Source organism: Medicago sativa, chromosome 1 (assembly GCF_051527215.1).
Source record: "Medicago sativa cultivar Bolivia chromosome 1, Bolivia_mono, whole genome shotgun sequence".
Lineage (NCBI taxonomy): Eukaryota > Viridiplantae > Streptophyta > Magnoliopsida > Fabales > Fabaceae > Medicago > Medicago sativa.
In genome coordinates, this window is record NC_140749.1 from 23,060,875 (window position 1) to 23,088,431 (window position 27,557).

Genomic DNA, 27,557 nt, shown 5'->3' on the forward strand with positions numbered 1-27,557 from the left:
TGAAGAAAGTCAAATGGTTTTGCTTTATCCAAAACTGGAAGGGAAGACTAGAGAAGAGATGGGACTTGAGTCATTTACTGGCGTTGAAATCAGGTCAAGTATCTGTGGTATTCCAGTAAGGATTGCAGAATGGCAGATAGAAGTTGTACTTGGTGTAGAAGCCTCTGCAAAATATTCTGGAATTGATCTTTCAAGCGCTGCTGATGAACACTTCTGGGAAGAAAAAGCAAACATGATTATATACAATTCCACGAAGGAAGGAAAGTATGCTGATTTGGGCATGGAAACTAAGTTGCTTCTGAAGATTCAGAATGAGAATTTACTGCCTTGTGGTGGAATTGATAAACCCAATTTAGCACAGAAAGTCTTTCTCCAGCACTTCATCAAAAAGGAAAAGGTGAATGTGCCAAAATATATGTTCAAATATTTGATAGAGTGTCTGAAAAAGAGTCAGTTGCAGGATAAACCATGGGTACCTTATGGAAGGCTTTTATCAGAGATATTCTATCAAGGAGGTGTTTTGGACAGACTAAGCAGTGTTGAAGCCTACACAGATGAACTGCTCGACACTAAGACTGGGAAGTTCATAAATGCTCAGACACTCAAGAATATGAAGCTAATCAGTGAGGTCACCAAGCTTCAAACTAACTTGAGTGAATCCAATGTCAGGTCTGATCTTATGAGAAACTTTCCACCTATCTGCAAGAAGGATCCTCTTGATGTACAGATGTACTATATCAAGGATCACTATGAGGCTACCAACAAAGTCATCAGGATGGAGGATGTACCTGAAGAGATGTATGGTGGTGTACTGCCACGAGCAAGAGGCAAAAGATCAAAAAGGAAGATGACTGCAGAAGAGTATCTGGAGGTGGAAAAGTCTGTTAAGAAAGCAAAAGTTGCTTCTGACAAGCTCAAGATTGGTGGTTCCTCAGTACCATCAATTGAAGAAGCTATTGAAGACATGGATTCAAGTTTGATCCTGGATGTTGGTGTTGCTCTTGATCAACCTGCAATACCAAAGAAGAAGAGGAAGCCAGCAGTAAGGAGGACCAAGGATTTTCCTCATGTTACTAAGAAAGCAGAAGCTGTTACTGCTGCATCTGAAGCTATTGGAAAAGCTGTGAAGATTGCTTCTGAACTTCAAGAAATGGTAATGACAGAAGCTTCACAACTGCTTACAATAACTGTACTGCTGAAGATGATCAGAAGAGGACTGCTGATTGTTCAGAAGCTTCTACGACAGGTAATGTCTCCACACATTCAGAACCTGTAATACATGAGATATCCAGTGACTCTCCTTTAACCTCTTTAGAAACCACATCATCATCTTCTGATTCTGATGATGATAAACCCCTAGGTCACCGCTACCCAAATCTAATAAAACGCCAGTCAACATCAACAAAAACTCACACAAAGTCTTCTCAGACAAGCACCTATGAGCCAGTTGGTCATCTTATTAACGAAAAGTTAGCTGAAATAGCTGTACGAAGAGACCAAGTCATTGACAGTATCCTTCGCCCTCACCCTCAACCTCTTAACATTCAACCACTCAACATGATTGTACCTGAAAATGTTGAGTCAAACTCACAAACAGCCTCTGAAATGGCTCCTGAAGCAACTGCTTCTGAAAAGGTCATTTCAGAAAGCCCCCAACAACAACAATCTGAACCTCAAACCTCATCACAACAACAACAACCTGAACCTCAAACCTCATCACAACAACAACAACCAACAAATACACCAGCTGAACCACAAATAACCAAATCAACAAGTCCTAAACCTGATGTTCCTGAACCTACTGTTCCTGAACAAACAGTTTCTAAACCTATTCCTGAGCCAACCAAATCTTTAACAGTTTCCCTTCCTGACCAAACTATCCAAATAAACCGCTATGATGGTATATCTTTAACCTCTGATATGGATTTAGATTCTGAGGATGATCAAGATGATCATTCCTCTGACATGGTTATAGATCCCATTGCTGACCAACCATCAACCAGTCAACCTTTAACCATAAATGACCAACCAATAACAAGCTAAACCATTGTCCCCATAGCCCCTCATAAACCTTCCAAACAACCTTCACCACCCACCATTTTCCTAGACTCTCGTGTATTACAAGATGTGTGGGAGGACATTACTTCTGAAGTGCATAGGCTGATTAAAAGCAGAAGTGACTTGGGTCACAAAATCAGTTATCAGAAGCAATGAATGAGGATCAAGGAAAGGGTCATCAATCTAATTTCAACTATGCATGATTCATGTCTACAAGCTCAAGAGGAGGCCAAGCAGAAGTTGGAAAACTGGATCAATGGGATTGATGAGGACATGGAAGATATAGAAGTCCTTGGAACTTGGGTGAAGCATCCTATGAGCATCAGAGGAAGAAATCCTGAAGATTTTCTTCCCAATTATATTCATCCCAAGGATCTGGACTTAACTTTCCTTTCCAAGATCAATTTGAAGAATGTTGCACCTGACCTGGCTCTAGTTCAGGAGAACAAGGTGCTGAAGGAAAGAAATAGAGAGCTGGAGCAGAAGCTACAAGAGCAGGATCAGAAGTTGTTAAAACTGGAAGCTGAAATGGAGAAGAACATGTCAAATATGAATCAGAAATATGCTGAAACTCAAGAGCTTTTGAAGAAGATTTTAGAGAGCCAAAATAAGTCAAACCTTTAGTTGCACACCTTTAGCTTATTTTTTTTTCTCTTTAGGCTTCTGATATAGTTTGTTTCTGCCTCTGATTTAGTCTTCGCTTCTGAACTATTATCTGCTTTTGAACTCTTTTCGCTTCTGAATATAATTAACTGTTTATATCATGTGTGTATTAGTTTTGCTCTGATTATATTGTTTGATATGCTCTATTTAGTTTGTTTTAGAAGATGGTTAATATGCTTTATTTATATGGTTTATATGCTCTAAACCTTTATATTATGTTTTTCTCATCTCTTCTTTTTGTTTAATTCTTTTTGCTAATGACAAAAGGAGGAGTATATGTGATAGTATTTAAAGGCTCTGAGCCCCATTAATAATATTTGAAAATTTTGAAAAACTTCTATCTTTTTGTTTTACCTAAAAAGGGGTGTATCAAAAAGGGGGAGTATCAAATTTCAAATAAAAATTAATTGAACCATTCTTCTTATCTATAAGACAATTCTTTCAATTTTTTTTAAGCTCTGATATTATTATGCGTAAAATGAATTTAATTAACCTGAATAGAACTTAGGGGGAGCTTACAAACCTCACCTTAAAGACTATCAGACTCAGGGGGAGTTAGAGCTTACAAACCTCAGACTCTGAGCTTACAAACCTCAGAACCCCAAAGTCAACTCGTTAATTAGATTAACAACAATTGATCAATTTTAAATACTATTGTTTGTCATCATCAAAAAAGGGGAGATTGTTGGAACAAAATGTGTTTAACAATGAACCTTAAAGAGTTTTGATGATAACAAGGTATTAAAAATTGTAAATTAGACTAGCTAATATTTGTTCAAGTGTACAGGACCACAACTATATTTTTACATCATTAATTGGTTCTGAATGAGCAAATAAAGAGCAAAAGAAATCAACAGAATTGAAGCTTAGACGCTCCTGAAGGCAATATGCTCCTGAAGACGAAAAGCGCTCCTGAAGTCAAGCCGCTCCTGAAGTGAGTAAAGTGCTCCTGAAGACTAAAGCGCTTCTGACGAAATAAGTGCTCTTGAAGGTTAGTGCTCCTGAAGACTAGAGGTCCAGAAGCACCACGTCATCATCAGAAGCTACATTATCAGAAGCTGCCTCATCAGAAGCCATTTCACCAGAAGCTGAAGATCAACTGAATTTGAGAAATTCAAGGATTCAAAAGTTGTTTCATGGATCAAAATTCTTCAAAGGACAGCAAAAGATTAGTGGAATTTTGCAACGGTCATTTCAAAGATGTTTGAAGGCATGTGCTTGCAATTTTGGACGAAAGCGTTGACATTGTACTATTGTACGAACTGTACAACCACCTTCTCCACTACTCTGTTTTGTGTCCACGCTACAAGACAAGAAAACAGCTCCATAATACGGCTTCGCCTACAAAGATGTTCCTTTGGATAAGGATTGGATTTCAAATTTGTTCTTCATAGGACAACAACCAAATCAGGCAAAAGATCATTGGTGAAAGATCAAGCTTCAACAACGACTCTTTTGATGCGCTGGCAATTTCACAACGTCTCTTTCACACCTCTATATAAAGGAGTGAAGACTTAGAGTTTTGGTAATGCTGAACGAAAGACTCACAACAATTTTACAAGTGTCAAACCTCTGCTGAAATTGTTCTGCATTCACTTAGAATTTCTGTGTCTCAAAGTTTCATCTTAGAAATTCTTAAGTTATTGAGTCTGTATCTGATTTGTATTGTGAGCACCTCTGATTGTATATCAAGTGTTCAACCTTAAACAATTTTCTGTGTAATTTTGTTTAGCTAGAAGTCTCTTGCAGTTGTGCTTGAGCAGGGAAGTCTCTTGATTGTGTTCTTGAGCATAGGAAGACTCTTGCAAAGTGTGCTTGAGCAAAGGAAGTATCTTGCAGGTGTGCTTGAGCAATTGTAATCAGATATTACAATATAGTGAAATCTCCTTGGAAGTGCAAGGGGGACTGGACTACTTCCGGATTGTGGAAGGAACCATTATAATTTCTTTGTGTCTTTCTTCTTCTCTCTCTCTGTTTTATTCCGCTGCGTTCAGATTCTGATTATCACTTCAGAAGCTGTTTCACTTAGCTTCTGATCAGTGTGTTCAGTTTTTAGAGAAACGAAGAATTTTTCAAAACACAATTCAACCACCCTTCTTGTGTTTTTCTCACCTTCAGATTCATCATCATTCCACCATATAAACATGATTACAAACCATTCACAAGTTTTGAAAGTCATAAAACTCAATTTCGATAAAATTCGTATATTTTTCACAAAACACCGATTTTGACATTTTCATACAATTCATCATATCTCAAGCGTATAAATCCTCAATCATAAACTATCATATTATCATGAATGCAAGTCATTGGAAAACTAACAAGTCTTAATTCAAGATTTCACTAAAATTCGCCTATGAAAATCCCAAGTTTTCGTCTATTTCACCTTTTTACCAAAAACCAAGTTTCATACTCTTATGGTCCTTTATAAAGCCTACATACATCATTTAAGTTCATTATTACAGTAGATAACTCAAAACATAATCATCGCTCTTAAGAAAATATCATGGTCCAGTTATTTCAAAATCAAGTTCGTCTCAAATTCAAGTTTCTTCCCATATTAACAAAACCAATATAAGTGTAAGCATACTATGTTCTAGCAATAATTTTAATCAAAATAGCAAAAGAACATCACCTAAAGATCGCCTAGGAACCCTACGCGTCGCCCCCAAGCACTCGGAACAAAATGCAAGTAGAAACTTGCACTGTCCAGGGCGCCTAGCACCAGAGGGGTCAGGGCCAGGCGCTGGCTCTTTGTAACTGGGCGCCTAGCCCTCAAGTGCAGGGGCCAGCACCGCGATAAAAGCCCGTTTGGTGTGTTTTGGACTCGGATATTTGTCAAAAACACCCCAAAAGTGCTTATTTAGATCCCCCTTTATCCAAAAACCATTAAAGTCATGTTCCAAGGTTCAAACACATCAAATAAGCTCTTTTTCACAACCCTTAAAATAGCTTACATAACAATTCAATTAGTTTTCACGAAAACACCAAAGTTCTAACAACAAAATTTTGACTTATTTAAAACCAACGCAACAACAACAACTTAAACTTATCATCATCCAAATCATGAATTATCATCACCAACAACATCCAAGAATATTCATAGCATGTAATCATGAATTCATCAACAATAAACAACAACTTCATTTTCACCATTTTAAGCCAAAACTTCAACATAATCATTTTAACACATAACAACCATGAAGTTTAAGCACAAACAACCAATTTATGACAAATTTCACATACCCAAATTAACCACATAAACATGAGCACGAAAATAAACATTTAAAATCAACAAAATCATAATTCATACAAAAGTGATTAGGACCCAAAAGTGAAAAATGAAAATTCTAGCTTATTTAATGGAAAGGGTCTATCCCCCTTACCTCTAAATCTTGAATCCACTCGCTTCATCTTCAATCTCTCCTCTAGCTCCCAAAACCTTAGCTTCCTCTTCTTTCCTCTTCACCAAGTTTATGATCTACTTTCTCTCTCTACCTCTCAAGTTTGTGAAATGAAATAATGAATGTTTTAACCTAATTTTTTCATAAGAGTTAAGTTTATACCACTCTCCAGTTGGGCTAGGTTTTTACCAACTAATTCTCAAAAGTTACTACTCAATTAAACCGCTAAAATACCGAATAATTACCATATCGAAATAATTACCCCAACTCACTAGTAACTTAGTAAAATAACTATTATTACTAAAACACCAAAAATAACCTTCTTAATAAAATGACTAATTTACCCTTACTCGCCAAATGACCAAAGTACTCCTTAGTCTAAAAATGACTAAAATACCTTCTAGGACAAAAATTCACTAATCCCGAATTAAATACACACAAAGACAAATAATCACACACAAGCACATATAAACACACATAATAATTAAATGCAATAATTCTAGCGAAAAATGGGTTGTTACATAATTATATATACTACATTGTATAATACACTCGTATTAGCCTCTACAAAATAGATGTGCCAGCTCTACAAAATTTTATTGAAATTACATGCTTTACAAAATTTTATTGACTTCCTTAAAAAAAATGTTTACTACCCTTTTTATAAATAGATCAAATGTTATATTTAAAATTATTAGTACAAATTATGCTTTTAGACAGGATAATATGTCAGGTCGGGCTTTTAAAAAGGTCAGACCAAACTTAAAGTAAAGACTTTGAGAGACTAATAGGTCAAGTTTAGGTTTTAGTTTTTTCAACTATGCATGTCTTACTTAAGCAAAGTCTAACTCGATCTAGCTTATTCTGACCATTAATATGATAGCTTTTTTTTTTTGACAAAAAAGGAATGATTTTTTTTTGTGGTGGTCAGGATTCGAACCCCGGACCTTGCATATATTATGCATTGTTCATAACAACTGAACTAAGCTCACGAGGACCTTAGTATGATAGCTTGAAAGTTGCAATTAATGACGTTCAAAATAACTTCTTTTTTTGGTCAAGGGTCAAAATAACTTTAATTATGTTTAATTTGTAATCGATGAGTTACGACACAATATATACCATATTCACTAAACATAATCCTCTATACATACAAAATAGAATGGTTAAAATGACTAATCCACTTGGCAAACCATAATCCTTTATGCTTTTGCCTGCCACGTGTCCTAATTTGGAGTAAAACATCACATGAATGATTTGGTTGTAGGAATAAAATGAACTATTGACTCTGGCTAATAAATTGGCATTAAAATGGAATGACAATTGACATTTTTTTTTTTTGGTTACAAAAATGCAAACAGAACCAGAAAAACAGAAAAAGAAAGACTCAAACAGCTAGGTCCTCATGAAGACAGTGCCTAGCGCATCAGCTCTGATCAGGGGGAGGAGATCAGCCGGGGGCGATTGGTGGACAACCAGGTCAACATCTGAAACAGCTCCGAATTTAGCAAAAAAGTCCGCACATTGATTCCCCTCTCTTAGAGTGTGATGAAGAGAGATGTTCCGGTTAGCTAGTAAATCCTTGATATTCTAAAGAAGAACAGCGTAAATGTGGTATCTCGGTGTATCGTTCTTGATAAGATTAATGGCTAGGAGGGAGTCCGAGTAGCACATCAACTCGATCATGTCTATGTTCAGTTCAATAACCAACTTCAGACCTTGGTAAATAGCTGTTAGTTCAGCAAGCAGGATGTCCGTCGAATTTGGGATAAAGCCAGAGAAGCCTGTGATGTAAAGGCCTGCACTATTGCGAAGAACGCCACCATAACCAGTGCGGGGAGGGGATCCTAAGCAGCTGCCATCAACGTTAAGAATGTAATCATGGTGATTTTCGCTGTTCCATTTCACAAATCTGTCTGGACGGTTGGAGTTGCCATCACTCCTAAACGTTGAACTGATTGCGTCTGCTGCTGTCAGGATGTTGTTGCACAGCCGAAAAAGAGACATGGTCTCGTTGTTAAGGGACATTAGGTTGCGATGCCTCCAAACCCACCAAAGACCAGCTAGGAACAGATTGGTACAAGAGCCAGAAATGCCGAAATTAATCCAATCAAAAACTGATGCAGTAGTGTCGAATTCAATACCTGAGAAACCGATTTTCTGCCAAACAATCCTAGAAAACCAACAGTCTCTGAGACAATGAAGGATAAATAGTGGGCCATATTTCTGTGGTGAAGAAGAGAAATAGTGGGCAACGCATTATGACAGGCAAGCCAAATGAAGAATTTAAACTTTTCCGGGGCCTTTAATCTCCAAATCCAAGACCAGGAGATGTTAGGATTTGGATCAGTTGTCGGAACCTTGCAGGTAACAAGCCAATTGTAGCCGCTTTTTGTAGAGTAGATGCCATTTTTGTTTAGAGACCAGATAAAAGCATCGTCGATGCTGTCATTAAAATGAATGAGGATATTGTTTATGTGATTCTCGACTGCCGATGGAAGGTTTGTGTAAAGCATCTGCGCGCGGTTGCCAGGAGCAGAGAGAACATCTTTGACAGATAAATGGAGATCATGAATATCAATGACAGGGACATAATTACCAATAGGCCCGAGAGAGTTCCAATTGCTGAACCAAAAAGATGAGGATCCCGAGCCAATACGCCAAGTGTACCCCTCCTTTAGTATATTTTTTGCACGGATGATAGAAGACCAAATTGAAGAGCTATTGCTGTTTGCACTTGCGTGAAGGGTGTTGTGGCTTCCTGTGTATTTGTTAGAGAGGAGAGACACCCAAAGTTTATTAGTAGACTGAACCATGTCCCAAACAAGCTTACCCAGGAGACTAATATTTGTTTCTCTAGCTGCTCGAATACTCAGACCGCCAAGATTTTTTGGGAGAGAGATTTTCTTCCAATTTACAAGGTGGATTCCCTTATTATTAGTGCCCCGCCAGATAAAGTTTCTTGTGGTTTGATCTATGCTATCACAGATGCTTTGGGGCAGCCAGTTAATTTGCATAACATAGGAAGGAATAGAGGATAACACAGAGTTAGCAAGAGTCAATCTTCCTGATTTATTAAGAAGCTTATTCTTCCAAGAAGCAAGTCTATTTTGCATTTTTTCAATGATGAAATGAAAATCACTCCGCTTAGGCCGCCCTTTTAGGATGGGGAAGCCAAGATACTTATCAAGGGAAGTAGTGCTCCGGATGCCAGTAATAGCTGTGAGGCTATTGATTTTCCTCTGAGGGGTACCTGTTGAATAAAAAGCTCTAGACTTTGAAAGATTAATCTTCAAACCAGATGCCTTGCTGAATCTATCAAATAAATCTGTGACAAATCGAAGTTGAGAGTTTCTGGCTTTGATGAAGAGGAGAACATCATCTGCAAATAGAAGGTGGGATATTTGGGGACCTGTGCCTGTGATTTGAATTGGTTCCCATTCTCCTTGAAGAACAGCATCATTGATAGCAAGGGAGAGCTTCTCCATACAAAGAATAAAGAGGTACGGGGATAGAGGATCACCTTGTCTGAGGCCATGAGATGGCTTGAAAGGAGGCATTTTGTTCCCGTTCCAAAGTATAGAGAAAGTAGATGAGGAAACACAATGCATGATTAGCTTTATGGTTATGTCAGGGAAACCAAAATCTTGCAAACATGAATTAAGAAAATCCCAATTGACGTTGTCAAAAGCTTTTTCAAGATCCAGCTTGAAAGCCACAAATCCTTTTTTCTTCTTGGATCTTCTCATGAAATGAATAGTTTCCTGCAAAACAATAGTGTTATCAGAAGTTCCCCTACCAGGCAGAAAACTGCTTTGGTAAGGGCCAATAATATTATTAAGGATAGGTCTGAGACGCTGAACCAAAACTTTAGTGATGATTTTGTAAATAGTGTTGCACAAACTGATAGGCCTGAAGTCTTTGAAGGTATTAGGTGAATCCACCTTAGGAATAAGTGCAATGAGAGTGTTTGAAATCTCCGGATCAAAGTGACCTGTATGGAAAGCTGAGTGTACCAATTGGAAAATATCATCTCCAACTATATGCCAGAACTGTTTGAAGAAGATACAATGGAAACCATCTGGGTCGGGGGCTTTATAAGGCTTCATGGTGTTAAGAGCTGCGAAGACTTCGTTCTTTGTAATAGGTTTGGTGAGGGAAAGCTTGCCGAGTTCATCAATGATTGGTTGGTGGCCGTGAGTGAAGGTTCGGTTATGATGGGGTTGAGTTTTGGTAAAAAGGTTCTTGAAGTATGCTTGGGCTTCTTCTTGGAGGACAGAACTATCATTTGTCCAAATGCCATTAGGGAGCTGAAGTCTATGGATTCTATTTTTCTTTCTCCTAATGATTGTTTGGGCATGGAAGAAAGAACTGTTTTTGTCACCAAATTTGATCCATTTTTCTCTAGATTTTTGGTACCAAAGCATTTCTTCTTGAAAAAGAATATGGTTATATTCATTTTGTAGCTCTTTCTCAAGAATAGTATGCCTAACAGAATCAACTCTCTCTAGGTAGTGTTGGATCCCCTTAAGCCTTTTTTCTATCTGTTTCTTTCTTTTGAAAATGTTTCCGAAAACTTCATGGTTAAAAGTAATAGAATTTTCCATGACATTTTTCAAGGCAATGATGGTGTCATGGTTGGAAGAGGTCCAAGATTGACTTACCAAATCTGCATAATCTTTGTGATCAATCCAGGCAGCTTCAAAGCGGAAAGGCCTAGGACCTCTAGCAAGAGGGAGACCACCAAAACGGAGAAGGAGAGGATTATGATCAGAGTGTGATCTACAGAGAACTTCCACGAATGCTTCTGGGAAGCAGATGCGCCAGTCCACATTTGCTATTCCTCTGTCCAGTTTTTTTGAAAGAATTCTGATACCATTTTGGTTACGGTGCCAAGTAAATCGACCGCCTGTGGTTGTAAGGTCAAGAAGATTGCAATTTTCCATGAAATTTGAGAAGAGGGTAGCTCGATTGTGGTTAAAGATTCCCCCTCTTTGATCACTTGGGAGGAGAGTTTCATTGAAATCACCAATTAACATCCAAGGGCCGTTGATAGTGTGGCTGATGGTTGTGAGGTAAGTCCAAAAATTGGGGCGCATGGTGAAGTTCGGGCTAGCATAGACACAAGTGCAGGTGGTCAGAGCATCTCGATTAAGGAGGGAGAAGGTTATTGAGTACTGGTTTAAGTGTAGGACAGAAGGGATAATGTTAAAGGCTGATTGTTGCAGGAGCCATAAGCCCCCTGAATGTCCGGAGGCTTCTATGATATGAACAGGAGTATAACCATTGTTATTCCAGAAAGTAGAAAGACTAGCAAAAGGAGTGTGGGTCTCAAGTATGGATAGAAAAGTTGGGTTGAACCTTCTAATCAAGTCCTTCAAATGTCTTTTAGCATTGCTATTTTGAGCCCCTCTGATATTCCAAGAGAGGATTGAAGTATCTTTGAAAGCTTCCATAACAAAACTAAAAAAATTTGAGTGTCTCTGGAAGGGCAGATTAAGTAACCATATCTTCATCAGTCTCAGAAAGTGATTCATGAATTCCAATACTTGAAGTGATGTCCCCCTGAGTATCATCATTCTTATTTTGGGCTACCATTGTTTCCTCATCAGTTTGGTTGATGTTGGTATCAGTGGCAGAAGCTTTCGGTTGGCCTTTGGTAGAGTTGGAATGATTAATGGCATTTTCGTAATTGTTTTCATGTATGAGGTTGTGGTTGATTTGTGTTTCATGAGTGTGTGGGGTCGCATGGCTTTTTGTGTTAGCATAGGAATGTTTCACTTGGGAGTCAGTGTACTGGGAATTGTTCAATGTGCCAATGATTTTGGTGGGGTCCTGCTGGTCTGCTATGACTTCAAGGGGGGTCTTGACTTTGTGAGTGGTTGATGATTGCTTAATAATTGGGACATGTGGGAAATCTTCCTGGCGGTGCCTTTTGGGAACAGACGGGCCACGTGAGACATCATTAGGAGTGGGCTTAGGTGGGAGTTTATAAGTGGATGGGTTAGGCTTATTTTGTTGGGTCAAGTTGGATAAGGCAGAATATTTATTTGCTCTTTGTAGTACGGTTTTGTTGGCATTAATTGGGGGGTTAGAAGTTGTTTTCTTTCTTCTAGTGACAAGAAGCCAGTCACCATGTAATTCTTTAATTCCTTCATCAATGCTAATTAAATTTCCATTAACTGTTGATAAATCATTTTGATTGGGAATTAAGACGTTACCGTTACTGGCAGCCGGAATTGATTGTGTGGGCATGGTGGTTGAGTGTTGTTGGTGGACGCTTTCCTGGTTGCTGGCTGCGCTATTGTGGTGGTTCAAGTTCGGTTGTTCAGAATTGGCTGTTGTACGAGGGCAGTTTCTTCCCAAGTGACCGTAGCATCCACAGTTTGTGCAAATCAAATGCAACCCTTCATACTGGACCTTGTACCAATGACCGTTCACCCAAATTTTTCCGACCACCGGTACTGTAAGATCGACTTCTACACAAACTCTCGCAAATTTTCCTCTTTCCACTTTCAGAGTGTTTGTGTCCACTTTTACTGGACGACCAATTGCTGAAGCCATGGCCAGAAGAAAGCTTTCGTCATAATACACAAGATTCAATCCAGGAAAACGAACCCACACCACCGTGCTTTTCACTTTGGCGTCTGGTGATGCGAATTCAGGGGACCAATGCGTTACAGCTAGGCAGTGATCGAATATCATCCATGGCCCACCAGTGATGACTTTTTCCTTGTCAGCAGCTTGGTCGAATTTAACCATGAAGAAGCCGTTGTCGTTGTCCATGATTTTGAAGCTACCTTGAAGTTTCCAAACTTTGTGTAGTCGTTCCTTCATGGTGTTGTAGCCGAGATTTTTCCCTAAGAGTTTTACAACCAGCGCATCTCTCCATGGTGTACACAGCTCTTGAAAGATTGAAGGTTCCACGTAGACTTTAGGAAGCAGACGGTTTCCATTTTCATGTTCGATGCGGACAAGCTTTTTCTCAATCATGTCTTGTTTCTCACGGATAGGAATCTCTTGAGAGGATCCCAAGAGTTTGTCACGGAATGAAATCTTGGGGATTGGAGGCTTAGATGGATCGGGGGGTTTCTTTGAGTGTAGTAGGTTGGGGTCACTTTGAGCGGAGAAGACAAACTCAGAGCCCATTTATGTTTAAGAATGAGTGTTAGAAAAAGAATTACTATATGGAATGACATTTTAAGAACAAAAAAAAAAAAACCGATCTTTCTATATATGATCTTTCTATTAGGAAAATTAGAATGGAAAGACTATTTCCTATTGTTTGAAACCGTTGACAAAGTTAATAATAATATGATCTTCCTATTGAAACCGTGTAAATGCCACACTAAAATATCATTCAATGCATTTTACAAACAGTTACTTTCGAATTTGCAGGGTCAACGAAAATATGATTGGCACTTGTGGTTTAAATATTATTCATGCTCAATGATGCTTTGCCATTCACAAAATCATTTTGTGCCACTCAATCATTCTTATCAAAATTCTTTCTTTTCTAAATTTTTAAATGGCTCCTAACTATGACTCTCTTATTTATATTATCGACAATAAGAGTGAGTGGTACTCTTTTGCGACAATAATAGTGACATGAAAATGTTTTTGGTATATTTTAGTTATCGATTCAAGTGTATTCTAAATGTTTTTTACAACATGATCGCAAATATGTTATAAGAACTTCATACCATGGTATATTTGAAAAATGGCCATGGTTTCACATCACAATTATATATAAAATTAAAATTTAAGAATGTAGTAATTGATTCATTATCAGTGAAGATAATGTGAAGAATAGAAAGAAAAAAAAAATATCTATAAACCATTGTTAATGACGTGTCATTTATTTTATCAAAAGAATAAGAATAATGTGTCATACAATTTGCAGATGACATTCAAAAAATTATTCGATCTGTGCAATAAATTCACATGGAAGTTGACATTTGAATAATTGTGACAAAAATCAACGACCAATCCCACTCTAATAGAATAGTCCCTGATGCAATGAAAGGTGCTAACCACCAAAAAAAAGTCATTGGCTTTGGTAGAAAATAATAGACTGCCAAGTGGATTAATTACTACTTGGAACATGCTCAAATGTATGTATGTATGTATGTATATAGATGTATATAGATATAGATAGGAGATATAGGAGATAGGAGATAGGAGATATAGATTATATCTGTTTATTAGAAGAAATGTCTAATGTTTCACTATATTCCTACTTTTTTATTTACAGCACTAGTACATTCCAATTTCTTTATTATTAGAATCGACCAATATTAATATTTAACTTTAAATAATTATTTGGAATTGATGAAAAAACACTTCAAAATTTACATCAAAACAATAAGAAAAAGGAAATATGATGGATAAATTCAAATTCTTGTTAATATATCATGTTTTTATTTAGTTGCAATGAAGCTTAATTATTTTTGAACAACGTTACATTTCATATAGAAGAATAGCTCAAATATTAAAGCTAATCATTAATCAAGTATACAACAACAATCCTGCTGCTTCGGTAGAACACATTCCCCTCTCGCATAGCCGTTGTGTTTGCAATCATCATTACAAGCATGAGACCCATGTTGACATGGACCGATGCAGGTGGTACGTACGACATTTCTACACTCACTGTTGCGTATTCCTAATTAAAAGAACATCATTAGTGAATTTATATATAATATATATAAGGAATATTATTAGTGTACAGGAGAAAAAAATTCAGACTAATATGTTAATTGTCCACATACCTCCTGCAAATACAAGAAGAGCAATCAAGGTTGCGATGAAAAACTTTTGATTTTGAGCCATTTCTTTGTATCTTCTTGACATACTAATGAACATGTTCACCCTGTTTGTGTGAATATATATATTGAAATGACAGAAACTTGGGTAAAAACGTTTCTATTCAAAAGAGAGGTCATCGCTTTATTTTAGAAAAACAATTAAATCTTATTAACTATACAATCAAATACAATAAATCAAAATAAATCAGAATAACTCTAATTCATTGACTAAGTCATTGACACAAATAAATGTTAAATCTGACACAATAAAATACAACACATTAATATATGTGTGTATGCACAAATAAATTTTGTCAAAAGCATGATAATTTATAGTAGAGCAATATTGCTATATAACGCGAAGATTATCTCGCGAATCTCCCACGAACGCGCGCACTTGCTTACTGCTTTTTTTAGGCAAAGTAAAGCTCTCTACTTACAAACCCAACCTTATAATTTAGTGTCTTAAAAATAAAGTAAATTCAAAATATCTCATTCACTTACCACAAAGTGCAAAGTATATTCTAGGATAGGAAGTAGGAACCACTGCTATCACCAGTGTCATCTTCACTACCATTGTGGGTATCATGGTTAATTGACACATCTTTCATTTTAATGCAGCAGCAGTGATGATGTAGCACCGCAGACATAAGATATATATAATAAAGTGGATACAATATTTAGCATATATTTTTCTTTTCAAATGGAAAACTAGAAGAAAATGAATTGCAAATGGAAGTAAATCACACACATTCGTGAAACTCTTGTTCGGATATCAAGTATTTCCGTTTAAAAAATGTAATAAACTAGATGAGTTTGTTTATACTTTTTCATTATCCCAATTATATCCTTAAACAATATTTTATATAATAAAAATTGTTGTTAATGTCATTCAAAAAAATTCAGATTATATTTTTTTTGTTATATTGTTGTCATTGAAATAAATAATCATGGTTAGTTTGGTTTGTTACAACTTGAAAGCAATAAACATTCATATTTTTAATTTTAATCGAAATTTCATAAAAAAAACACCGTTCTTAATTTTCAAACGTTAGCGTAATAAAAAGAGTGGAAAACATATGTCCGTCTTTTCGCTAGTAAACAATAACAATTGTAATGTTGTGCTGCCTCAAAAATAAATAATAGTAATTTTGTATTGAATGCTACTTCAATTTTGGGCGAGTTTTGAAAAACCCCATGTAAAAAAATAAATTTTATATCCACCTTGCCATTTAAAGATTCCATCAAAAACAACCTTAACCCCATCTCACAAGGCAAATAAAATGATGTGGCACACTCATTAGCCAAATTAATTTCTTTTTTTTTTTGAACAAATCAAAATGGAATATATTGCATCAACCAAAAGTGAATCACCCCGCACAAAGTGTGCTAAAAGTGATGACTCACTCACAATCAGTTACAGAGACATGGCCCCTATGTAAAGGACACCAACCACCAAGGGAAAAAAAACAAAAATTACATGACATCAATACAAAGGAGAGGGTGTCGCCACCAGTCATGATAACAATACCCTAAAGGGACACGATTCTAAGACATCCATAAAAAAGAATTTAGCTTAATTTTTTCAAGTATAATGAAAGAGTCAGACACCACATTGTTAAAGATACGGATGTTTCTTTCCTTCCATATTGCCCAAGCACATGCAAGCCAAATAACCTTTAAATAATGATGAACAGATCACGGCATTCCCGCCAAGTGAGTAACTATAAGAAGTGATCAACAAGAGATCCAGGAAAAGCAAAAGCCAAATTAATTTCTCTTTTAAGAAAATTTTGAATGAAAAGAGTTAAAACTATGCGATCAAATTATTGGAATCACCCTAAGCATAAATTATAAACAAATATGTCATCGTAAGTTTAGTTCAGTTGGTAGGAACAATGCATAATAAATGCAAGGTCCAAGATTCAAACCTCGACAACCAAAAAAAAAAGTTATAAACAAATAATAATTTATGTTACGACTATGAAGGAAAATTAAGGTTAAAAACAAGCCCTTGGTAGGAACAATGCATAATATATGTAAGGTCCATGATTCAAACCTCGACAACCAATTTTTTTTTTTATAAACAAACAATAATTTATGTTACGACTATGAAGGAAAATAAAGGTTAAAAGCAAGCCCCAACAGAGATCTATTCAGACTGCAACATATGGAAAATGCATTACAGAGCAGCAATCAAATTCTATGTACCATAATTTGAACCCATTGTTTTTCTAAGACAGTTGGAAGAGGTAATGACCATGAAGTTAGCAAGAGGTAATTAATCAATACCTAAATAATTATTTTACAAAAGAAAATGACAGATTAGAATGACCATGAAGCTTCGTTTGTATGCATAATTAATCATCTGACGGAAGAAAATGATGGATTAGTGTAACCAAAATAAAATAAAATGATAGTTTTTTTTTTTTTTTGGTTACAATAAAATGATAGATTAGAATCCTATTCTTTTCCCAATAATCCAGATGTTACTGATAAATTGGGAAGGTTACTGATCCTAATAATTCATGGTTACATACAAGTTGTCAAAATCGAGATTTTGCTTCAGGACGAAAGAGAAAAGCAAAATCGACAATCGTAAAATTGCAACTAAATCGAAGGATTTTACTCAATTACTTCCGTAGAATTGATATAAGAATTCGTAAAATCGAAATCAAAATTGATGGATTTCACAAAAAAAAAAAAAAACTTAATATATGTTATAAATGGTATATCTATACTATATATAAAGAAAACAACCCCCCGTCCTCGTGAGCTTAGCCCAGTTGTTTAGGACAATGCATAAAATATGCAAGGTCCGGGATTCAAACACCGACCACTACCAAAAAAATGCTCTTAATTTTCAATACAAATAACACATCTAACAAATAGATAAGAATAAATTTAAATATTAAAATAAAAGTGCAACAAACATAAATATTTAGTTTTTTTCCTTTATCACATAAAAATTGTAACAAAATAAATGAGTATATCTATACTTACCTTTTCATTATCTCAATTATACTCTTAAACGAAAAAAAATCTATAATAAAGATTGTTGTTGGTGTCATTGAAAAAAATAAGAGCTCTATTCAGACTGCTTAATATTCGACATTGATTCATCATCATTCCACCATATAAACATGATTACAAACCATTCACAAGTTTTGAAAGTCGTAAAACTCAATTTCGATAAAGTTCGTATATTTTTCACAAAACACCGATTTTGACATTTTCATACAATTCATCATATCTCAAGCGTATAAATCCTCAATTCAATCATAAACTATCATATTATCATGAATGCAAGTCATTGGAAAACTAACAAGTCTCAATTCAAGATTTCACTAAAATTCGCCTATGAAAATCCCAAGTTTTCGTCTATTTCACCTTTTTACCAAAAACCAAGTTTCATACTCTTATGGTCATTTATAAAGCCTACATACATCATTTAAGTTCATTATTACAGTAGATAACTCAAAACATAATCATCGCTCTTAAGAAAAAATCATGGTCAGTTATTTCAAAATCAAGTTCGTCTCAAATTCAAGTTTCTTCCCATATTAACAAAACCAATATAAGTGTAAGCATACTATGTTCTAGCAATAATTTTAATCAAAATAGCAAAAGAACATCACCTAAAGATCGCCTAGGAACCCTACGCGTCGCCCCCAAGCACTCGAAACGAAATGCAAGTAGAAACTTGCACTGTCTAGGGGTCAGGGCCAGGCACTGGCTCTTTGTAACTGGGCGCCTCGCCCTCAAGTACAGGCGCCAGCACCGCGACAAAGCTCGTTTGGTGTGTTTTGGACTCGGATTTTTGTCAAAAACACCCCAAAAGTGCTTATTTAGATCCCCCTTTATCCCAAAACCATTAAAGTCATGTTACAAGATTCAAACACATCAAATAAGCTCTTTTTCACAACCCTTAAAATAGCTTACATAACAATTCAATTAGTTTTCACAAAAACACCAAAGTTCTAACAACAACATTTTGACTTATTTAAAACCAACGCAACAACAACAACTTAAACTTATCATCACCCAAATCATGAATTATCATCACCAACAACATCCAACAATATTCATAGCATATGTAATCATGAATTCATCAACAATAAACAACAACTTCATTTTCACCATTTTAAGTCAAAACTTCAACATAATCATTTTAACACATAACAACCATGAAGTTTAAGCACAAACAACCAATTTATGACAAATTTCACATACCCAAATTAACCACATAAACATGAGCACGAAAATCAACATTTAAAATCAACAAAATCATAATTCATACAAAAGTGATTATGACCCAAAAGTGAAAAATGACAATTCTAGCTTATTTAATGGAAAGGGTATATCCCCCTTACCTCTAAATCTTGAATCCACTAGCTTCATCTTCAATCTCTCCTCTAGCTCCCAAAACCTTAGCTTCCTCTTCTTTCCTCTTCACCAAGTTTATGATCTACTTTCTCTCTCTACCTCTCAAGTTTGTGAAATGAAATAATGAATGTTTTAACCTAATTTTTTCATAAGAGTTATGTTTATACCACTCTCGAGTTGGGCTAGGTTTTTACCAACTAATTCTCAAAAATTACTACTCACTTAAACCGCTAAAATACCGAATAATTATCATATCGAAATAATTACCCCAACTCACTAGTAACTTAGTAAAAATAACAATTATTACTAAAACAACAAAAATAACCTTCTTAATAAAATGACTAATTTACCCTTACTCGTCAAATGACCAAAGTACTCCTTAGTCTAAATATGACTAAAATACCCTTCTAGGACAAAAATTCACTAATCCCGAATTAAATACACACCAAGACAAATAATCACACACAAGCATATATAAACACACATAATAATTAAATGCAATAATTCTAGCGAAAAATGGGTTGTTACATAATTATATATACTACATTGTATAATACACTCGTATTAGCCTCTACAAAATAGATGTGCCGGCTCTACAAAATTTTATTGAAATTACATGCTTTACAAAATTTTATTGACTTATTAGACTTTTAAAAATATATGTTTACTTCCTTAAAAAAAATGTTTACTACCCTTTTTATAAATAGATCAAATGTTATATTTAAAATTATTAGTACAAATTAGGCTTTTAGACAGGATAATACGTCAGGTCAGACTTTTAAAAAGGTCAGACCAAACTTAAAGTAAAGTCTTTGAGAGACTAATATGTCAAGTTTAGGTTTTAGTTTTTTCAACTATGCATGTCTTACTTAAGCAAAGTCTAATTCGATCTAGCTTATTCCCACCCTTAATATGATAGCTTTTTTTTTTTGACAAAAAAGGAATGATTTTTTTGGTGGTGGTCTGGATTTGAACCGGATCTTGCATATATTATGCATTGTTCATAACAACTGAACTAAGCACACGAGGACCTTAGTATGATAGCTTGAAAGTTGCAATTAATGACGTTCAAAATAACTTCTTTTTTTTTGGTCAAGGGTTAAAATAACTTTAATTATGTTTAATTTGTAATCGATGAGTTACGACACAATATATACCGTATTCACTAAACATAATTAACTATAGATGTAAACTACGTCAATCATCTAAATTGTTGTTGAAATATTTTATTGTCAAATATTTTGTCTCAAAATATTTCTTTACAAGAAAATGAAATATCAAAATTAAACATTTTTTCACTTATTTTTTAAGGAAACATTTTTCCACTTGTTCATAAAAAATGTTTTTTCACTTCAGGATATGTTGTTGATGTATTGTCGGAAGGAAAAAAAAAATTGAGGGACGGTCGGAAGAACTTTTCAAAAAAAAAAACAAAACAAAAGCATAAAACAACCAAAGTTTTGTTTGTTTCTTTAAAAAAAAACCGAAGTTTTGTTTGTAAAATAAACAATAAGGTGGTTAACGAACTTGAGCAAATTGTTTGTGAGTTAGGTTTTGAAAGAGAAAACTTTTAAAAATAAAATGAGAACATTATAAAATATTTTTAAAAATAAATTAAGTGTTGTTGAAGTATTATATTATCATTTATGATGTTGTTCTTTCACTCTTTTTAAAATATCAAAATACAAATTTAATCCTGCAAAACCTTTCAAAACTTCATTCACAAACAAAACTTAAGATTAATCTGGAATTTACATCTTTTTTAAAATGATTTTCTAGTCAAATTTTATTTACCTTTAACGTCAAACTTCATATTATTAAGGCTTAATTACACTTTTGGTCCTCGTGTTTTGCCAAACTCGCGAAATTGGTCCTGCCCTTTTAAAAGCTGACAAAACTGGTCCTTCAATTATCATTTTTTTGCACTTTTGGTCCTACCCCCATTTTTTCCCCCAAAAACGCTGATGTTGCCCATGAAGGCCTATGTGGCACGTGACGTCAGCAAATTCTGCTGACGTGGCGCGCTGACTGTATAATTATTTTTATTTTTTTATTGGGGTACACGTGGCATTTTTTTTAAAAAAATTAAAAAAATATTAAAAAATTCTGAAAAATTGAAAAAATTAATAAAAAATTAAAAAATTCTGGAAAAATGAAAAATCAATAAAAAATTTGAAAAAAATATTAAAAAATTCTGTAAAATTGATAAAAATATTAAAAAATTCTGGAAAATTGAAAAATTAATAAAAATGAAAAAAATTGAAAAAATTCTGGAAAAATTAATAAAAATAAAAAAATCTGAAAAAATTTAAAAATTCTGGAAAAATTAATAAAAATAAAAAAATTCTGGAAAAATTAATAAAAATATGATCAAAAAAATAAAATAATCTAATAAAATGAAAATTTATTAATTCAAAAATTTTAATTTTTTGAGAAATACTAATGAAAATTTCAAAAATTCGAGAAAATTCACAACTACTAATATGTGAGAAACTTTGGCAACAAGTAATTTACATATTAGGTCTAGTAAAGAAATATCTCAAATTGAGTACCAAAATATATGTTTTTGGTACTTAATAGTATTTTTCATGTAATTTGTCAAAAAAATGATCAAATAGCGGTCATACTATGTAATTTTTCATGTAATTAAGCCTCTCTCTCTCTCTCTCTCTCAAGGTTTACATCTGATACAAGGTTTATATTTATAGTAAAAGCATCCCTCAAAATCTGGAACAAATCCAAGCCATAAAAAATTCATTTTATTTTTATGCTGAAGTGAGAAATCGAGCGCCGGTTTGCACCATTCGGGCACCGATTTTTGCTGAGACAAAAGTCTTAAAATTGAGCAAAAATCGGGCCCCAATTTCCATAATTCGGCCACCGATTTTTGTCTCTCCTGCAACCAACAATTTTGAGTCACTTTCAACAAATACATTATAAACTTGTGATAAGATGACATTTTCCAAATACGACTTTTTTAAAACGAAAAACTTATAAGTTTTTGAGTTCATCAAACACATCCTAAATGTATTCCTTTTGCATATTGAGTAGTGTTGACTAAGAACTGAAGGTGAGAAAAACACAAGAAGGGGGGTTGAATTGTGTTTTGAAAAATTCTTCGTTTCTCTAAACAACTGAATACACTGATCAGAAGCTAAGTGAGATAGCTTCTGAAGTGATGATCAGAATCTAAATGCAGCGGAATAAAACAGAGAGAGAGAAGAAGAACGACACAAAGCAATTATACTGGTTCCTTCCACAAACCGGAAGTAGTCCAGTCCCCCTTGCACTTCCAAGGAGATTTCACTATGAGTAATATCTGATTACAAATGCTCAAGCACACAAGCAAGAGACTTCCAATGCTCAAGCACACAAGCAAGAGACTTCCTTTGCTCAAGAACACAATCAAGAGACTTCCTGCTCAAGCACAACTGCAAGAGACTTCCTAACTAAACAAAATTACACAGAAAATTGTTTAAGTTTGAACACTTGATATACAATCAGAGGTGCTCACAATACAAATCAGATACAGACTCAATGGACTTAAGAATTTCTAAGATATGACTTTGAGACACAGAAATTCTAAGTGAATGCAGAACAATTTCAGCAGAGGTTTGGTACTTGTGAAAATCTTGTGAGTCTTTCGTTCAGCGTTCTTGCATTACCAATTCTCTAGGTCTTCACTCCTTTATATAGAGGTGTGAAAGAGACGTTGTGAAATTGCCAGCACACCAAAGAGTCGTTGTTGAAGCTTGATCTTTCACCAATGATCTTTTGCCTGATTTGGTTGTTGTCCTATGAAGAACAAATTTGAAATCCATTCCTTATCCAAAGGAACATCTATGCAGGCGAGACCGTATTCTGGAGCTGTTTTCTTGTCTTGAAGCGCAGACACAAAACAGAGTAGTGGAGAACGTGGTTGTACAATTCGTACAAAGTACAATGTCAACGCTTTCGTCCAAATTGCAAACACACACCTTCAAACACCTTTGAAATGACCGTTGCAAACTCCACTAATCCTTTGTTTGTGTTTTCGAATCCAATAGACAGCTTTTGCATTGATAATTCTTCAATTCTTGATTCTTTGCAAATCCAGTTGATATTCAGCTTCTGGTGAAATGGCTTCTGATGAGGCAGCTTCTGATGATGCAGCTTCTGATGGTTCAGCTTCTGATGAGATGACTTCTGCAGCTTCTGATGATGCGGCTTCTGATAATGTGGCTTCTGGACCTCTTGTCTTCAGAAACACTATTCTTCAGGAGCAGCTTACTTCAGGAGCGCTATTTCTTCAGGAGCAGCTTGACTTCAGGAGCGCTTTTTCTCTTCAGTAGCAAGTTGCCTTCAGGAGCGTCCAAGCTTCAAATTTTTTTGTTGTTTCCATAGCTCTTTATTTGCTCATTCAGAACCAATGATGATGTAACTTTATAATTATGGTCCTGTACACTTGAACAAATATTAGCTAGTCCAATTTACAATTTTTAATACCTTGTTATCATCAAAACTCTTTAAGGTTCATTGTTAAACACATTTTGTTCCAACAATCTCCCCCTTTTTGATGATGACAAACAAAAGTATTTAAAATTGATCAATTGTTGTTAATCTAATTAACAAGTTGACTTTGGGGTTCTGAGGTTTGTAAGCTCAGAATCTGAGGTTTGTAAGCTCAAACTCCCCCTGAGTCTGATAGTCTTTAAGGTGAGGTTTGTAAGCTCCCCCTAAGTTCTATCCAGGTTAATTAAATTCATTTTGCGCGCAATAATTATTATCAGAGCTTAAAAGCAAAATTGAATCATTGAAAGAATTAACTTATAGATAAGAAGAATGATTCAATTAACTTTACTTGAATTTTGATACTCCTTCGTTCATTCATAGCTTATACCAATAAGGTAAAAAGATAGAAGTTTTTCAAAAATTTCAAATGCCATTAATGGGGCTCAGAGCCTTTAAATACTTGTCACATATACTCCCCCTTTTGTCATTATCAAAAAAAATTAAAATAAATCTAAGCACAAAAGACAAAAAGATATGAGAAAAAAAAAACTCAAACATGAGAGAGTATACTAAGCAATAAACTAAAATAAATCAGAGCAAAAAAAATGTATATTCAATTGTCAGAAGCAGCTAAACAGTCAGAATCAGTAAGCATTCAGAAGCAAAAGAAATAAGACAAGATGATTTCAGAAGCAAGGACTAAGAAAATAAAACAAACAACAAACAAAGAAAAAACACAAGGGTGTGCAACTAAGGGTTGGTTTGTTGTTGTTTCTTCATCTCTTCCATTTCTTCAATCTTCTTCTTCAACAATTCTTCAAGTTGTTGTTGCCTCTGAAGAAGAGCTTGTTCCCTTTCTCTAGCCTCTTGCTGCTGCTGTGCCATCTGTTTCTTCAGAAGCTTACACAGCCTTGCTTCTCTGGTCAAGTAATCCGTTTCAAAGAAGAAAGGCTGGTTTGCCAGGAGCAGTGTAGAGCTTCTTACTCTCAGACTCTGATTCACATGCTCCATTACCCTTCTGACTGAAGCTTGCTTGACTCTGATGCATTTGGTCTTGATTTCTTCAATAAGCCCAGCTGCCCGGTTCTGAAGAGATGCCCAGGAGTCTTCATATGCACCTGTGAGATCAATTGTCCTTCTTTGATCCACCAGATTGTGCATCTGACTCAAGATTGTGAGAAGCTCAGAATTAATATATCCAGATTCCAGGATGTTTGTGGGTGGATGTTCAAGGATTTCAAGATCAGAATCACTGATTTCTAAATCTTGAATAGGGTTAGGAACTGGAATGGTAAGGTGTGTTTGTGTGTTTGAAGATGAGGGCTGGTCAGAATCAATGTGTGTGGTGGAGGTTGAGGCTTGAACATTGACTAGAGAGATGTCAACATCCATGGGAGTTGGTTCTGGGGAGTGTTCAGGTAAAGGTTGAAGTTCAGTTTCAGTTGGTGGTTGTTGTGGTGAAGTTATTGTTTGAGTGTTGAGTTGGGGGTCAGTGGTAGCTATTGGTGATTGAGGGGGTGTTGTGGGTTTATGTGGTTCAGGTGTTTGTTGATGGGGGTTTTCTGAACCAACGTTTTCAGAAGCAGTTGCTTCTGGAGTTGTTTCAGAGGCTTTTTCTGAGGTGGACTCAACATTTTCAGGAGGAATCATGTTGAGAGGTTGAATGCAAAGGGGTTGAGGGTTAAGGCGAAAGATAGAATCAATGACTCTTTCTCTCTGCTCAGCCAGTTCAGCTAACTTCTCATTAATTATGTGGCCAACTGGTTCATAAGAAGTTGACGAAGAGGGCTTATCGTTGGTTTTGGTTGATGTTGATTGGCTTTTTACTGGTTTTTGAAGAAGTTGAGCTAGGGGTACATCATCATCAGAATCATCAGAATCTGATAATGATGCGGATGCGGAATCTGATGATATATTAATTACCTTTTCTGGTTCAGGATCAGAATCCTCTTTAGCAGATTCACTGGACATCTGCAACAGTTGCTTGGCTTCTGAAACTACAGACTCTCGTAGCTCAGCAGCAATTTCCAGAACTTTTTCAGCGGCTGCTTTCTTCTCTTGTAACTCTTTTAACTTCAAATCAGAAGCAGCTTGAGCTCTTAAGGTGATGTGAGGAAAATCCTTGGTTCTCCTCAAGGCTGGCTTTCTCTTCCTCTTTGGTATAGCAGGTTGATCAAGAGAAATGTCAACACCCATGATCATCCTGGAGTCCATGTCTTCAATGGCTTCTTCAATAGAAGGTACTGATGAACTACCAATTTTGAGCTTGTCAGCAGCAACTTTTGCCTTTTTAGCAGGTTGTTCAACCTCTAGATATTGCTCTGCAGTCATCTTCCTTTTTGACTTTCTGCCTCTGGCTCGTGGCAGAGCACCACCATACATTTCCTCTGGAATATCTTCTAATCTGATTCTCTCATTGGTTGCCTCAAAATGTTCCTTGATATAGTACATCTGCACTTCAATGGGATCCTTCTTGCAGATGGGTGGAAAGTCCTTCATAAGATCAGACTTAACAAGTGATTCACTTAAATCAGTTTGAAGTTTGGTGACTTCACTGATTAGCTTCATATTCAAGAGAGTATGAGCATTAATGAATTTTCCAGCTTTTGTGTCAAGTAACTGATCTGTGAAGCCTTGTGATTGACTGAGACTGTCCAAGATACCTCCTTGATAGAATATCTCTGAGAGTAGTCTTCCATAAGGAACCCAGGGTTTATCCAGTAGCTGACTCTGTTTTAAACACTCTACCAAATACTTGAACATGTATTTGGGCACATTCACCTTTTCCTTCTTGATGAAGTGCTGGAGAAGGACCTTCTGAGCTAGATTTGGTTTCACACAGTCACCACTTGGAAACAGGTTCTCATTCTGAATCTTCAGAAGCATCTTAGTTTCCATGCTCAATTCAGCATATTTCTTCTCCTTCTCAGACTTGTATATCACCAAGTTGGCTTGCTTCTTCCAAATGCGTTTTTCAGCAGCATCTGAAAGATCAATTCCAGAGTAGTATCCAGAGGCTGCAGCCTTGAGAACATACTCTATGTGCCATTGTGCAAGTCTTACTGGAATACCACAGATGCTGGACCTGATTTCATCTTCAACAAATGGCGCAAGACCCATTTCTTCTCTTGTTTTCCCTTCTAATTCAGGATACATTAGCACCATCTGACTTTCCTCAGCTAAGGATGCCGCTTTGTTGTAGAATTTTGCTCTTACCCAGAAGTGTCTAACCAGAGCTTCATATGTTGGTCCATTCAACATTTTAAAATAATCCATGAGTCCTTGCTCTTCATAGTAGCTTCTGATTGAACACCTATGAAAATTCAGAGAATCAAAGTCCACTGGGTTCTCTATCTGAACCTGCAAATCCCATTCTTCCAATTTCATGCTTCTTCCTCTGTAGTCATATTCAGGTACCATTCGTGAAGTAGATACTGAATCTTCTCGTTGCGAGCTTGATGATGCCATTTGATGATTGACGAAGATTTGAAGAAGATGAAGATTTTAGGGTTCTAAGGTTGAGAGAATGCGCTTACTTCGCAAAAGGTTTGAGAGCAAATGTGTTTGTTGTGAGTGAGTAGTGTGTGAATTGACAAAGTGTTAAAAGTAAAACGATTGCAATTCAAAAGAGACAAACAAACATAACATTAATGACAAAATTGGGGGCGTGTGAAAAGTACTTTCAAAGCTTTTAAATCATCATTGCCCTTTTTAGTTATACACCAACACATACAGGCCACGTAAGAAG

General features: G+C 35.6%; 1 protein-coding gene and 1 long non-coding RNA gene across 2 annotated transcripts; both read right to left on the minus strand.

Moving 5' to 3' along the window:
* Nucleotides 1–11,621: 11,621 nt before the first annotated feature.
* On the minus strand, nucleotides 11,622–13,274 carry LOC146953697 (uncharacterized). The gene has a single exon (XM_085742315.1). The coding sequence runs from the start codon at nucleotides 13,272–13,274 to the stop codon at nucleotides 11,622–11,624; it is 1,653 nt and encodes a 550-aa protein (XP_085598441.1).
* Nucleotides 13,275–14,506: 1,232 nt separating this feature from the next.
* Nucleotides 14,507–15,721, minus strand: LOC146953698 (uncharacterized). Its single transcript, XR_015029969.1, has 3 exons — nucleotides 15,437–15,721; nucleotides 14,897–14,997; nucleotides 14,507–14,790 (listed from the first exon to the last, which is right to left on the minus strand). It is a non-coding gene; the product is annotated as an uncharacterized LOC146953698 (long non-coding RNA).
* Nucleotides 15,722–27,557: the final 11,836 nt, after the last annotated feature.